At 37.3% G+C, this 16,337-nt stretch overlaps 1 protein-coding gene across 9 annotated transcripts in view; it reads right to left on the reverse strand.

Moving 5' to 3' along the window:
- Positions 1-3,075: 3,075 nt before the first annotated feature.
- The window catches only part of ELN (elastin), a 117,646-nt gene continuing 104,384 nt past the window's right edge, over positions 3,076-16,337 (reverse strand). For all 9 annotated transcript variants that reach the window (XM_077480648.1, XM_077480649.1, XM_077480645.1 and 6 more), the window contains 10 exons: positions 16,197-16,307; positions 14,980-15,027; positions 14,204-14,389; positions 11,971-12,003; positions 11,645-11,878; positions 10,012-10,038; positions 9,233-9,289; positions 8,300-8,326; positions 8,178-8,207; positions 3,076-4,862 (listed from right to left, as the gene is read on the reverse strand). In XM_077480648.1, the coding sequence (XP_077336774.1) occupies positions 4,813-4,862; positions 8,178-8,207; positions 8,300-8,326; positions 9,233-9,289; positions 10,012-10,038; positions 11,645-11,878; positions 11,971-12,003; positions 14,204-14,389; positions 14,980-15,027; positions 16,197-16,307 (803 nt within the window). In that variant the 3' untranslated portion in view covers positions 3,076-4,812. The remainder of the gene's footprint in view (positions 4,863-8,177; positions 8,208-8,299; positions 8,327-9,232; positions 9,290-10,011; positions 10,039-11,644; positions 11,879-11,970; positions 12,004-14,203; positions 14,390-14,979; positions 15,028-16,196; positions 16,308-16,337) is intronic.

The raw sequence follows: 16,337 nt of genomic DNA on the forward strand, positions 1-16,337 counted from the left end.
GTACTTTTGCTCTCACCCATATCCTCTAATGTGGGAATACAACATTCTTGCTGCCATTGAAAAAAACAAAACAAGTTAAGCTAGATCAGTGCAAGGTCACTATTTGCCATTACATCATGGCTAAAATACACAGATCTCAACAAAATCTCCTTAGCTCTTTTGCAAACAATACACTACTGTTTTGCTGCATGATGGACAAGGTGAAATCTAGTTTAGATTTAGATTGTGGGCCCCTAATCTCAAATGAATGCCCTTTAGTAAAATGAACAATGCAAAACCTGATATCCACAGTTTTGTAATAATTCTAATACCAATCTAATTTTGTGCTAATAACTAATACCAAAACATTAACCCTATTATGAATTCTGTGTAATCACAGCAAGTCTACTACAGAGAACATATTATGGGTAAGGGTTCTTTTCCTGAATCTATGCTGTGTAACCTCTTATCTCTCTGCATGGAAATGTCTTGAATCATCATACTTTCTGCAACAACAAAGAGGTTTTGTAGGTGGTTTCGAAAATATATTTTTTTCATTACCAACAGGTATACAGAAGGGGTTCCCAGATTACCAAATTATTAAATAGAGTAAATGGGGTGGACTGTGCAACACACCATAGCAGTATTCTTAATCCACGTTGTTGAGTTCAGACTCTGCACAGATTTGTATTACCATACCTTTAATGTAGCAAGGCACACACTTTCTTTGGTAATAGTTGCATCCTATGAGCTACCAAAAGGGAGGTTGCCCACGCTTCACTTTAAACATTTTTTATAAACTACCATGCATGGATTTAAGGAGCTGTCTTTAATCCATTGTCACCTATTTACCTCTCCAATTTTTTTCCCTTATGTTGCTGTCTCCCGGTGGCCCTTTAAGTGAGTGTTTATGTGATTACTGAGAATGTTCGGTCAGTATGATGGGAGTGCGCAGTAAGCACACTCTTGGCAAGAACCTGGAAGCCCCTTGGACACATATGTGTGCCAGCTTGGTGACTCACCTGCCACACCATCACAGACATGTATTATGCTGATGGCAAGAGATTGAAGTACCGTATTTCTCAAGACCAAAAACCTTTTTCAGAGTTTAGAAGTTTCCATTGCTGTCTCTGGCCCTACTGGAGAGGTTCACCGTCTTTATTGACCGTGATGACCACTAGAACACACAAAGTTATGGAAATGGCAAATGTTTAGGCCTTGTTCACAAGGGCCTCAGCTTGTATAAGAGCATTAGGTAGAGGAAGCCTTTCTCCAGGAGCTTGGTATTCTATGAATAAATACAAAGCTTTCCTGAGTCAGAGCTGTCATCCACCTGTCTCTCTGAATCAGCCAATCGGAGGATGCCTTGCATTCATTCATAGAATACAAAGCTCTCTATAAAAGGTTGAGCAATGCTCAGCCTGATACGATTTTGTTCTGAGAGTGGGAATCCCATTGCCTGAACACAACGCTGTATACTGTATGTACCTGAGGCTACTTACAGTTTATACAGTGCTCCCAGCTGCGGCATCTCTTAATGAAGTTGATAGTTTGTTTGGATCAGCTTGGTCCAAACAAACTACTTAGACTTTACCTAAAAGTTGGAGATTAGCTTTAAAACCCCCAATATGTAACTTCAATGCTACAGGCTGCATCTTCCCAATTGCTTTACACTCTGCTCTTATACAAACTGAAGCCCATGTAAACAAAGCCTTAAAGTTGTCACTTCAGCAGAAATAAAGAGTTTATCTTTAATTAGAGAAATCTGTATCTATGAAAACTGTCTAAGGCCTGGTTCACATCTATGCATGTTAGTGCTTTTTGCATTTTGCAGATTTACACTACAGAACGTATTCCTTAGGAAACTATGGTGTAAATCAGCAAAATGCAAAAAGCACTAAAAATACTTAGGTGTGAATAAGGCTTAAGAGGTGACTTATATTTATTCCTTGTTGTGTCTCTGGCAGGGTAATATGCCTAATGGGACACAGGCAGCAAAAAAAAAAAAAGTCTGATAGGGGTTTTATCCATTCTCTACTCTATTTATTCCTCACTTCAAAAAAATAAACTTAGGACTTTCATTTTAAAAAACTGTACTAAAACTTTTTTCCTACAGTTGTGGGGCATTAGGATTTATTATACAATTCATTTCCAATAACCAAAGTAAAGAAAAAAGAAGCATCAAACAATATTTCACTTAAGGAGATTTATTTATTTTTATTTAAAGAGTAACTTCACTTTTTTAGGAAAAAACATTCCCCTCTGGGTGATCTATGTACATTGCAGGGATTTTTACAAACTTGCAGATTCCTACCTTTTGCTGTTCTGAATAAACAGCTGTTTGTTTGTCTGTGTCCATGGGCAGTGTGAATCTCTACGGGAGTGGTTTTATAATTTTCAGTCAGCTGCTGCACCTACAGGACTCTAATGAGTCTGCATCCCTTTAGATGTGATTTCCCTTTGGGAGTATCTAATAAAAAATGCAATTTTTGTTGTAGGGGATGCTCAAATTCGAATTTGTATCTTAGTTCAAAATTCTGGGAAAATCAGTGAGCCAATCACTCAAGCATTTTCAGGGGATGTTCTGTATACCATCTGTGTACAGAACACCTCATGGTAGACATATTACATTGCATTTTACAGAAAATTAGAGGGCTTCAGATTGAAAAGAAAAGGTAATTTTTAATAACATTTAATTACAATATGACGTGTATATTTTTTTTATTTGCTATTTTTTTCCCCACAAAAGTGGAGTTACCCTTTACGTAAAACAATTTTTAATAACTTTTTTTAGTATTACTTTTAGAAAAATTGTGGATTTCTCTTCAATTCCTATTGGGTTTCTGGCATAGGGAATGAAGGCTAATTTAAAAAAAATACATGAAAAGAGTTTTAATCATTCTCAACTCTTTATATCCCCCTCCCTCGGAAAGAAGAAAAAAAAAAAACCTCTTGTCTTTCATTGTTTAAAATGGTAATAAAAACTTTTCTAAGACAGACATTTTACTTTCTTGATCCATGAATCTGTACATAAAAAATTATTATAACCTTGCATTCCAGTAATCAAAGTGAAAAAAAAATACAAGCAAACATTAATTCATTTAAAAAGATTTCTTTATTTTTATTCAAGCAAAATTACTTTTAATAACTTTTTTCAGTATTATTTTTACAAAAAAGTGTTTTTTTTTTCCAATGGAGGCGGTAAAAGAAGGGAATACATTGAGAGTTGGAAGATGAGGGGGGTGGTCAGTAAACTAAGGCATTCACACATCAAACACACCCCTCACAACCAGAGACATGTAGTGGAAGACTCTAGAGCTTCCTGCAGCTTTTTGGTTTGCGGGGAAGACAGAGCGAAGACAAAAGAGGGAACAAAGCCTGAGGGGGAGAAGACTTCACTCTACCTAATCTCACAACCTTTTTATTACTTTTAATTTCTTCCATGCCTCAAAGTTTAAATATGTTACACATGTCTTTGGCAACAAATAAAAATAATAATTACAAGTATATCAGTTCTTGTTCCCTGCTCTCTTGACATTGCCTCTCTCCCTAACTTCAGAGAAGCTTTAGTATGCCCCTCTGGAAAAAAAGGGTAATGCCTCCCACTTTTAACAGATCTGCAGAGAATGGCACCAGTTCATTAAAAAAAAAAAAAAAAAAAAAAAAGTTACGCTCTGCATTTTATTGCAAAAAGGTAGAAAATATGTAAATTTCAAGGATGATACTTCGGAAATCACTTCCATCACGCTCCCCCCTGGGAGAGGGAGAAGTCACACACTTCATTAAGACAAATAACATATATAAAAACAATATCCTGTACAGTTGCAGGGCAATTGCATAACAACGGATTTCATTCCAAGTATAAGTTACAGCAACAACAACTTATTGGGGCCATGGTGTGAGAGACAGGAATAAGACAAAGGGACAGAAGAAAGGGTTGATTTGCAGCTCCATAAAAGGGTGGGCAAATTATTTACTGGCCTAGTACCAGGCCACCAGTAGTCCTTGTATTTCCACTATTTATCTTATCAGAGGCGGAAAAAACAAACAAAAAAAAAAACCTACAAGGTGACACAATTAAGTTTGTGTGGGGGTGTGTTTAAGGTGGATTCACACCTATGCATTTTTAGTGCTTTTTTGCATTTTGCAGATTTGCACTACAGAACATGTTCCATAGGAAACCATGTTAAATGGACTGTAGTGCAAAATACAAAAAGCACTAAAACGGCATAGGTGTGAATCCAGCCTTACAGTGCTTATCTGTTTAGGATCAAGTCATGGTAGTATCTGCCAGCCCTACTTTGCAGGTTTCACTTCACCAGCCTCTGAAGTGGACCTATGTAGTCTCATGGTGGCCCAGATGAATGCCAACCTACTGCTATGTATAGACGTGCATGTTTGTATACTTTACATATATTTATATATATATATATATATATAGTGCATGTATGTCCATACTTGTTAATGTCTGTATTGTACTGTATACAAGTATGCACAATTCCATAGAGTTCTCTATGTGCATTCATAGACTGTGTTCTGATTTATTGGCACATACACACATTACAGACATATTCATACAGCATTAACATGTGTATATGTCTGCCTGCCATTTTATTAATGTCAGACTGCAGGCTCATTACATAAAGTGTAGCTGCCTGACTCGTTGTTTACAGGTGTAAGTTCAAGAAACAGGAGGATGGAAGGATGGGGAAGGAATTGAACAGAGGGATCGGGGGGGGGTTAGAAAAATCAGGGGGGATACTTGAATCCTTTTACATTCACACCATGCAGTAGCACCATAGTTGATGAGGTTACTCGTAGCTCTCTGACTGGTTATTTTCTCCGCCTGCCACAGTACTTTCCTTGACCACAGAGGCCACCACCTACAAAAAAACAGAGATAATCCACTTATCAACAGGATAGTGTAAATGTGGAATTTCGGTACAGCAAATGTAAAAGTGCAAACTTTGCTGTGATTGAAAAGGTTTCTCTAGGTTCACTGTGGATTTTTTTGTGGTTACAAGTATTAGTTGAATTGCATGCTGGCGTCTCACATTTTTTAAGGGCTACATTGGGGGAATATGCTCACTGCAATTTTCTATTGCTATTTCAAAGTTTAACTATTGTGTCACAATCTTAAAATTTACATTTTTAATAAATGTAAAAGGAACAAAGATCTGGAGAGTTCAGCTAAAGAAGCTAAAACGTGTGTTGTTGTGAGTCGCTCACTACCTGGTCATTAGTTAGCTTCTGGTAAGTCACCAATCTTATTATCTAAAACATAGATAGTAGTACCACAACTACTGTATATAACAAAATTACAGATAACATAGCCCAGCACTAGAAAGAAATGAATATCCACGAAGGAACAGCAGTGCAGGAAAAAACATGAAACATATTTTCTTTCTCTAAAGAAGCATTAGCAGATCCTGTTTGCCCTTTACCTAGCTCTATATATCACCCTGACAAAGAGATATTGTTCAGATCACTGGAACAAGTTGCATTGTATTTTAATGAATTGTTGCTCAAATATTGTATACAACAGACCAAACATCTTATGGAATTGGTAGAAAGGGGTAATTTACTGTATATGCCACTTATAATATGTTTTTTTATTAATTTATAAAGTTTTATGCTTTTTGAATATTTTTATTTAATGAAAATTGCCTTTACAAGACTTGTAGAACCATTAAATCTTGGGAAGCATAAACCAGCTGGATGCTTCCTTGTAAACAAATTCAGGGGAAGGCAGCCAAGACTGGACAAGACACATAAGAAAGGTAATGGGAAGGGGGGGGCCCAAAGGAGATCAATTTGGGAACAGTTTAGCCAGCAACATCTTTAAACTGTAGGGTCTAACAAATAATCCAAGAGATTATATTAGTAAAACAGTTGTACAGTCTAAAGCCTCATACACACGATCAAACTTCCATCGGACTTTTCCGTGGATTTTTGTCCGAATGGACGTTGGCCGTGAACTTGTTCTGCATACACAAAGCAGAACATTTTCAGCCAACTTTCACCAAATCACATGGTTTTTCAGCTCTTTACCGCCACCCTTTGGGTAACTTCTGCTATTGTTGGCTGATGTTTAGCATTGGTTCTGAGCATGCGTGTTTGTACTTGGTGCTTTGTGTTAGCACTTTGGTGACTTTAGTCTGATGGTCTTGTGTACACACGATTGAATTATCCTCCATCGGATATTTGTTGTCAAAAAGTTTGAGAGCATGCACAGCGAATATTTGTCTGTTGAAAAAGCAACAATAACTGTCCGATGGAGCATACAGACGGTCGGATTGTCCGATAAAACAGGTCCGCCGGACCGTTGTTATCAAAAAGTCTGATCGTGTGTATGGGCCTTTCAAATTTTACAATTGTATCAGCTAAACTACGAGTAGGCCAAGAGACAAGAAACAGCATTTAAACTATAGCTAGCTTTATATTTGTAGATGGCAATTCAAAATCACAATTTTATAACAACCTGCAGTGATCTACTCTGAAAAGCCATTCTCTATTGGAAGAGGAAATGGACTATTTGAAATATTTGCTTTAGTAAAATAAGTAATGTTTTGTACCAACCAATGTGATTTGTATGATGAAAACCTAAATTCTAGTGGACCAAATGAGAATCAACACCAATAATTTGTTTGACAAAACCAAGAATAATTTAAAAACAATTATTATAACAAAATCCCAAAAATATTTTGGAAGGAAATGGGTAAATTACTGCCTCTCCAACACATAGGACAATGGTGGGACCAAATTGGGTGAAGTATGAGTAACCAAATGTTTGTAATTTCAGTCTATTGTTGCTGAGCTACTTCCAGATATGAACTTATGTATCATTGGACATTTGAAACCTTTAAATGTAACTTGCTTTTGCATTCCATTAGAAATCTAGGGAACACAGTGTACTATAAGCTTAGCAAAAGCTTGTAGAGGGTAGAATTATATTGCAAAGGTATCTCTATCGTAGAAAAACTGCCCAGGTATATTGAAATCTCTAGGCCAACTAAGATCCTTAGGAAAGGAAATGAGAGTTTTTGCATAAAGCCCTGGCTACTGCTAGGGACAGCAGGAGAGCAGTGATTGGTTAAAGGAGGCTTGGCAATGGAGTAGGGAAAGACTGCTGGGAGCCTAGTACAGGATGGGACTACAAGCCCCAGGAGAACAAGGATGCAGCAGAAGTAGGAAAAGGAAAGTGAAGACCTGAGGTGGTCTTACATGGGAAGGGAAAGGTAACTTTTGGAGGGTGCCGCTAAGTTGGAGATGCAGCTGTTGCCAGAGTTCACAGCAGTGTTGCTGCATTTAAGTAGAGGTTGCAGCTATCAGAGATCCCATGGGCTGGAGGAAAGAGACCTTTTAAAGGCAAGGCACCACTCTAACTTGGGACATAGTTTGGGGACTAACATCCTTTACTGTGGGGTACAACTAGAACTAAGGTCTCCAACACAAAAAGCCTGGCCCCCAACAATTAAAAATACACTGGCCAAGTGTCTTAGTTTGAATTTGGAAAGACTGAAGGACCTTTTATCCTTCAGTACCATCCCCTTCACTTTGGACCCTACCTTGATTCAGGGAACCCCAAAAAAGGATCCCCTTCCATTTTTCTTTGCTGGATTGGATGCAAAGGTAGCCAGGTGTAAATGGACACAAGTCCGTTCACATCCAACTGCCCATAATGGATAATCGAGGGTCCGAGTGGGTACTGATGAAAAATGTACAGCTGGATCCAATCAGAGCTCTTATATGAAAGGGGCTTTAGTGTGTCAGAGGGTGTGGTACTGCCAGAAGGGTTGTTGTCACATGGAACCAGGGGACTTATACATCAGTGGCTCCTTCATGGTAAGCACTACACATGAAATGCTGCTGGTGCTGGGTAGAGCAATGAGCCGGAAATTACATACTGGAGGAATGTTCTAAATGTCCTTATATGGGGATGCCATGCCTGTAGTTTTCAAAAATCATAGCTGGCTACAGATAAGGCCAGTAAGCTAATTTTTATTAAAATGTAATTACCAAAAGTTTTGCAAGCAAAACAAATATATACATTTTTTTAACGTGAAACTAACTATTAAAAGTAACATCTGGCAATATAAATTGATCCCATGGGATATGTTTTTTCAGGAGTATACTGATCTTTTTTTATTTTACATTAACTATATTTCAAAGCATAAAAATTATATGTATTTTTTTACCTCTGTAGTAGGATTTGGCCGGTTTTTGGGCTGCAAACAGAAATATTTTAATTAATTATATGTATGTGTTTCCACAATTAAAAAAAAAAATAAAATATTTGAAATAAGAAATAATTATTTACCTCCTAATGGCTGTCCAGCTCCATAGCCTGTAAAACAGTTTTAACACAATAAATAAATATACATATACACAATGTTTTAAACTTATGCGTGTTTGCCCTCTAGTGTTCAGAATATAGAATGCAGGCTAAGTTTCTATCTTTATCTTTTATGAATACCAATAAGTTTTCCAAAATATAATACATAATTTGCAAATAATAATACCTTGTTATTTATTTTGTGTGACTGAAAACAGTGAACAACATAATTGTATGGCTATGTAAACAAAATATTTGCCTCCCCATGGCCACAATGGTCATCGCGTATATAAGGAAAGAAAAAAGAAGTGCCTCTATTGCCTACAGTAAGATATCAGTCTATTTTATTTTATAACCTGCTGTAGATTTAGGACAACTAGAAATGATTTTTTTTAAGTTTTTACCGATTTAAAGCATGAGCCTTTCTATATCTTTTATTAATGCTGATATGCCCGAAAGAACACTAAGAAAAGATACCCTAACCAAAAATCTTTTCAGTGCTAAACCTTGTATGTTAAATATTTAGCCTACTATTTAGCACTGGAAAATGATAAAAGCATATAAACTCTTAGCACATGATGACTTACATTTAGATACTAAAATATGTAGTAACTTTTCCTTAATTTCATGTATAGCTTTAGCTATAGTAGGTAAGCTATTTAATGTCTGTCATACAATAAATGTGTTTTATAAAGAGGCAGTAGTTGGTGAATTTCTAAGAAGATGTACCTTGCTCTTGTAAAATGTTGTGGGATAGATAATATGATGTATCCCCTTGTTATTACAAGTAATTTATAAAACCAATGAAATTAGTTACATAAAATTAGTCTCTATATTCATCTTAATAGTTTGCATATACAGGACCTGGTTTATGGTCTAAGTAAATTAACTTCTTTGTAAATATATAAGTAAGCTTACCTCCAAGTCCAGCTCCCCCTAATCCTCCTGGACCTAAACTAGCACCAGCTCCATAACCTGATAATGCAATAAAGGCTTGTTGATTATTGCATTTTTACACCAAATGTTAAAAATCAGCCACGCTTGACAAGCATAAATGTTACAAGAAGAAACCCTCATTTATTTAAGTAGATCTATGGTTAGAATTTAATAGAATTTACATAAAGGGAGCAGTATATCAGTAAAAGTTGATAAATAACATAACTTTACTTAAGTGAGTCTACTGGGTCATATGACCAATCCAAGGAGGATAGGTCTTTAGGCAAAGCCCCTGATTGGTTGCCATTGCCTCACTAAATACCCTTAAGCCCCTATGTAATAAAAAAAAAACATGGCCAATGCTGCAGCTCAGAATGCAGTCCCTTATTTGGGAATTATACAAACAGGTATTTTTACTCATATCATTTTAAACATCATTTGTCATTTGTGGGGAATAGTGTAAAAATTGGCTTATGCTACAGGTATTCTTTAAATATATCAGCCCCTATTAATGTTTGTGACTGCAGACTTTTAAATTTGACCCAACAATATGAATAGGCTACCATGGAGAATAATTCAGTTCAATGTGGAGAACTAAAAACATATCACACATATGTGAAATTAAAATGTTATACATTATTAAAACAGGGTCACGGCCATTAATTCATTTACTCTGACAAATGCCGCAGTTTGAGTATGTCAGTGTGAGCCTGAATTACAGTGTATATTACAAGAGGGAATTGTAATCTGTGTATCCTTACCTGGCTTAGGTGGTTTTCCTCCAGCCCCTGGATATACACATGAAAAAAAAAAAACAATACTTTATTTTAACTCATGTCCACTCCATATTCACCAATAGAATTACATTTTTTTAAATAGATTGGCTATTTTTCTTTATTATCTTTCATACTGCTTTGTTTTTCATGGTAAAAGTGTCTCCTGACTAGCGAGTTAGAAGATGCTTCCTGGACTTTAATATAAGAATATGTAATGAAATGTAGGTCATTGGTCTGCCCCAAACTTATGGTTAGGACAGGTCTTTAGGTTTTTTTTGTGTTATTTGAGTGCTCACAGTACAACAGTGATTGGTACAGACTTTTGTGATCAGCAGAAAAAAAATTGTCATTTGTCATTAAGTTTGTGATACGTACACTTTGTAAAATCAAGAAAGCTGTGGCCCTGTTCTTTAGCTTTAAACAGTTTTAGTGTTTTTTGTTGGGGGTAAAAAGGGAAATTTTTATTCAATAAAGCTTTGATTTATTACATGTCATTATGACAATGCTTTTTGGCAGCCATATTTAATTAGTCTATTAGTTTAAATATTGTGTACTCAGACTGGTCCGGAGTTGTAAGTGGAGTACCCCAGGCTCCTGTTTTGGGACCAATTCTATTAAATTTATTGATAAATGATATAGAGGATGGGATAAATAGCTCAATCTCAGGTTTTGCGGACGACACATAATTAAGCAGGGCAATAACTTCACATCAAGATAAAGAGATTTTACAGCAAGACCCGGGCAAAATAAAGGAGTGAGCAAATACATGGCAAATGAGGTTTAATGTGGAGAAATGTAAAGTAATGTACTTGGGGGCAAAAAACATAAATGTTAACTACTCACTGGGGGAGAACCGATGGGGGAATCAAGGATGGAGAAAGTTCTGGGGGTCCTAGTAGATGACAGATTGAGCAATAGAATGCAATGTCAAGCTGCAGCTACCAAAGCCGGCAGAATATTAGCATGCATAAAAAAAGGGAGCTACTCCAGAGATAGATCAATAATTCTACCACTTTATAAAACTCTGGTTAGACCACATCTGGAATATTCTGTCCAGTTTTGGTCACCAGTTCTCAGAAGGGATGTGCTGGAACTAGAGAGAGTCCAAAGAAGGGCAACAAAACTAAGAGGACTGGAGGACCTCAATTATGAGGAAAGACTGCAAACACTAAATGTATTCTCGCTGGAGAAAAGACGCTTGAGAGGAGATATGATAGAGATTTACAAATACCTCAATGGCGATCACAGCATAGGAAAAAAACGATTTAGTCTCAAGGAGTGTAACTATATAGTCTCAAGGAGTGTAACAGGACAAGGGGCCACACATTGATATTGGAGGAGAAGTGGTTTAATCTTAAACTGGGCAGGGGGTTTTTCACTTTCAGGGCAATAAGGATGTGAAACTCTCTTCCACAACTGATGGTGGCTACAGGGAGTATTGATAGTTTTAAGAGACTCTTAGATGCGCATCTTAAGGAACACAACATACAGGGATATGGGAAATAAGTAACAACACTGACACCTACACAGGTTGAACTGGATGGACTACTGTCTTTATTCGACCTTACCTACTATTACTATCAGTATTTTGCAGTGAAGAACAGCAGCTTACTCTCACCTGCTCCTATTCCTCCAGGCCCAAAACCAGCTCCAGCACCAGGGCCATAACCAGCTCCAGCACCAGGTCCATAACCAGCTCCAGCACCAGGTCCATAACCAGCTCCAGCACCAGGGCCATAACCAGCTCCAGCACCAGGGCCATAACCAGCTCCAGCACCAGGTCCATAACCAGCTCCAGCACCAGGTCCATAACCAGCACCACCAACGCCTGCTACCTGACCAGCACCATATCCTGAATAATAAAAGAAAACAAAATAGTTTACCATCACAACACAACAATATAAAGCATTGTGACAATGTCAATGCTTTTTGATTTTACGTTACCTGGCTTAGGTGGCTTGCCTCCTGGGTACTGGCCTGCCAGGAAAAGAAAACATTGAGTGATCATATATACTTTTTCTGACATGTCTTAAGAAATCTCAAAATCTTGGATGATACAGCTTATAATACAGCTGTTCTGTGATCATCTCTTAGTAACACTGAATATTTATTTCTATCTCCTTTTATTGGGCAGCTTACATGCAGTCTACACTTCACTTGTTCTTCTCCAGATGTCTGCAGTTTGTTTTCTGACCACAATGTTCCAGTGAGATTAAACAAAGAATAAACATAGTTTCTCCACTCATTCTCCCAGATAATTGCCTGATTCCATTAAAATACTGACTATCCCCAGTCTGTTTTCATTATTGTTTTGATTTTTGTGACGCAGCCTGTTAAAGATGCCAATGATACTGAGTGACTTATTGCTTTTATGGCCCCATTTGTTCTTAACAGAAGATTCTGGCTATACAGCGATGGCCCAAGTTCCCAGAATTCTTTCCAGGGTACCACATCTGTGGTTCTGTGCTGCAAACTGCAGTGAGAAAACAGGTGCTTAGTCTCTTAGAAAAGGAAACAAATCAGCAAACTTTGTTTGTATATACAACACCTCTTACTCTTCACATGTTTGTGGCATGTGTAGTTTGAATGTTGTTCAGCTACTATATGACGACAACTGAGGCTTATCTAGCAAATACATAATAACCTTACTTTGTTTTAAGCAAGCAATGCACATTTTAAATATTACGCAACTGTCCCCTTATGGTCAGCACTTGTTAGGGTAAACATGGGAAAAATTTTGGCAATTCCAAGTAAGCATATGAAAAAACTGGGATATAGGAATAGGGATGGGCTTAAGTTTGTTGCAAATCCAGCCTGTTTTCAGTTAGGTGGAGTGCTGAGCAAACTGTCCAAGTGTGGCCAGTTCACCTGCATTTATCCCTGTCGGCTGTTTGTAAACTTGTCAACTAGAGATCTGTCAATCTGTTGTTTGCAATCATACCAGGCATAAATCCTGGATGATGTTATTGTCTAAATATGGTTATAACCATATTTGGTCAAATACATCACCTAGGATTCCTGGATGGTTTACAAATAGTAGCCAACTGAAAATATGCTTTTTTTTGGTAGTAATGTAACAGGGAAACACCGCTGTTCCCTCAGCATGGGTACAAGGTGCCTTTCAATGGGGGAGCTTTTGACACCACCCTCTTGCAAGTTATTATTTAAGGTACTTATATAGCACTGTCAATTTATGCAGCGCTTTACATATACATTATACATTCACATCAGTCCCTACCCTCAAGGAGCTTACAAGCTAACTCACATTCATATACTACTAGGGCCAATTTAGACAGAAGCCAATTAACCTACCAGCATGTCTTTGGAGTGTAGGAGAGAACGGGAGTACCCCGAGGAGACCCACGTGGTTGGGATTCAAACCAGCTACCATTTTTACTGCTAGGCGAGAGTGCTACCCACTACACCACTGTGCCACCTGCAAGTTATCCTTCCAATGTTGAAATGGATAAGGCCTTCAGGAGGGAGGATCCACACACTCGCTGCCCTTTCTTTTCTGGCCACACAGAATAAGGTTCTGTTATGAATTTTAAAGGGAGAACCCAAAACATTTAAAAAATGTTTTTTTAAAAGAAATTTTTAAAGCCTTAAGGCATACTGTTCTATAATGTCATATGCAGCTTTAAGGCATCCCCATGCATATATTTTAACCAATTCAAATTAAATATGAACAGACAATGTTTTTAATGTGTTTACATTGATACATGTACCTTATACCAGCTACCCATGCCCTTTTTAACAAAAAATTGCAAATTAACTTTAAAAAAAGACCAGAAAAAAACTAGAGGGTTGGTCTACCATAGGCTTCATTAGGGATCAGTGCTATGTATGGGGTTCACAAACTTTCTGTTGGATTTGCCCAACGTCCAGTGACCCAAAGTTGGTTCGTGGATACAAGTGTTTAATGAATACAAAGTTACAGGTAGTTGATATTGTATGCAGATCTTGACTGTTACCTGCCACCTCACCCTCCCAAAGGTACCAAAGTTGTACTACCAAAAATTGTACACTTAGCCCAATCGCTAAGTGCCTTCGTATAGACAGCAACAAAGATTACTGCTTTTTCACTGCACAGTGTCTGCCTTCTGTGCATAAATCACTATTAGTTTTAGATAGATAACTCTCTGAGTTTCTGAAACACTTGCTATAAAGACCTCACCTGCACCTCCGATTCCACCTGGTCCAAAGCCAGCTCCAGGTCCATATCCACCTCCAGGTCCGTATCCACCTCCAGTTCCAATTCCAGCTCCTGGTCCATATCCACCACCAGGTCCAATTCCAGCTCCTGGTCCATATCCACCCCCAATGCCGCCTCCAGTTATTGCACCAGTTCCAGGTCCGTAACCTAAATAAATTACATCTCAAATGTTAATCTGCTCTGCTCTACTGTTTCTTATAATTCTGTTATACAGTTATAAAAGTTTGCATTTAGGCAGGCAATACTTTCGTCACCTCTCAGATCTGTCATCCAAAAAATTAAGTTTTTTTTTTGTTTGTTTTTTATATTTTGAAATGAATCTATTAGTAGTATTGAGTCACAATACTGTTTTGAAAAGAAAACATCTGAGGGGCAACTTTTGTTTAACATATTCAGATATATCCAAGCACAGGATAGAGATTTGGCAGACTACTTTTCAATCCCAAAAACTGGAATATAATATAATCATATTATAATTATAATCAGCAACTGGAATCAACGATTAGAATTTCTTTCTCCTACTGTGTGTCAAAATTACCAACAGGTTTTGTTTCGATTTCTTCTGTGCCAAAGCTGAACGAACTTGCAGAAGAAAAAATGGAATTTGATAGACATTCTTTTTTCAACCTTATTAACTATATAACTACTGTATGTAGGTGACATGCTGCCACTGGTTTGATATATATGAAGGTAAAAGTCTCATAGTTTTACATTGGTGAAAAAGACTTCATTCTTACCAGGCTTAGGTGGTTTTCCTCCTGCTCCTACTCCTGCTCCAGGAATACCTTGAAAAAACATAATACAATGAATGATTGTAACCACTTTTTTTAATAGCGCATGGCAAAAAGCAATGAGTACTGTATGTGCAACTTGGAGAAAAAGTTAAAATGGACATTTAGGAGAAATATTTTAATAAATCTGACCCCAGTAAACTGTAATAGAATTAGTTGATATGGGTTACTGCAGCATAAATGTCCTGATTGTACCTTGTGCTTTATTGCTGAACATGTCTGTAGATATCGTTTGACAGCTAATAAACATATCCTTTTTATCTGATTAGCATATCAGTGCTTTCACAATCAGTTCAGTTTAGAATATAGGTTCACTTTTTACAAGTTGTAGTAACTTTATGCCTGAGGAATACAGATTATTTATTTTCCTACAACAGCTGTAAATCTCAGTCCCATGAGGACACTGACTGGCCAAAGTGCTAAGGTTTCTCAAATTAGCATGTAGTTAACCAATTAACTAAACATAACATTTATTTATATGCAGTAATTTAGTATTCCTGGATTTCTGTCAATGGCCCTTGGAGACTGGAGTTGGTTGGAGAGCTCAGTGAACACTCAGGCACATGCTTAACGTCTTCACTCAGGCCAGTAAACAGCCATCACAGGGTGACATTACAGCTGCATATCTGGTGACTCATTGTAATCTATGCTCCTCATTTTAGAATTAAAAGGTTTTCCTTTTTAGATGGTTTGCCAGCTTAGGGTGTTTCTATGGACTTTAGTAATGTAGCTCCAGGGAACATTAGATTTTCAAACAGCCAACTGCATATTACTGCCCTTATAAAGACGTCAACTAATCTCAGGTCAGCTGTGAGATCATGGTCTAGTCCCAGTTTTCCAAGACTTTGACGCTTATTCTGCTTATGTTGGATGCATACATGCTTTTAACATATCCACTTGTAAAAAAAAAAAAAAAAAAACTGCCAGTTTTGCATAAGAATGTTTTAGCCACTTGGTACTGTTGTGGTTCAGGATACTGAAATTTAGCCTTTTGCAGATTTTTCCAACTAATTTGCATAGTTTTAATAAATAAAAACAATATATGGTATTGTGAATTTAAAGAAAAATAGGAAGGATTGCTTGTGTACTTGGCTGATAAAGCACAATCAAAATATATTTATGAAAGAAAGGGATTATTTATGGGAATAGTATTCAAAGCTTACCTCCAGCACCAACACCCCCAACACCAGTTCCAAGACCTCCTCCTAGTCCGCCACCAGCTCCAAGACCACCAAGTCCAGCACCAGTTCCTAGGCCAGCTCCAAGGCCATAACCTAAAAAGAAGAAAATTATATTTGTCTTAA

The sequence above is a fragment of the Lithobates pipiens genome, unplaced genomic scaffold (assembly GCF_037356315.1).
Source record: "Lithobates pipiens isolate NorthernLeopardFrog02 unplaced genomic scaffold, aLitPip1_a1.2 Scaffold_16, whole genome shotgun sequence".
In the NCBI taxonomy this organism is placed as follows: domain Eukaryota; kingdom Metazoa; phylum Chordata; class Amphibia; order Anura; family Ranidae; genus Lithobates; species Lithobates pipiens.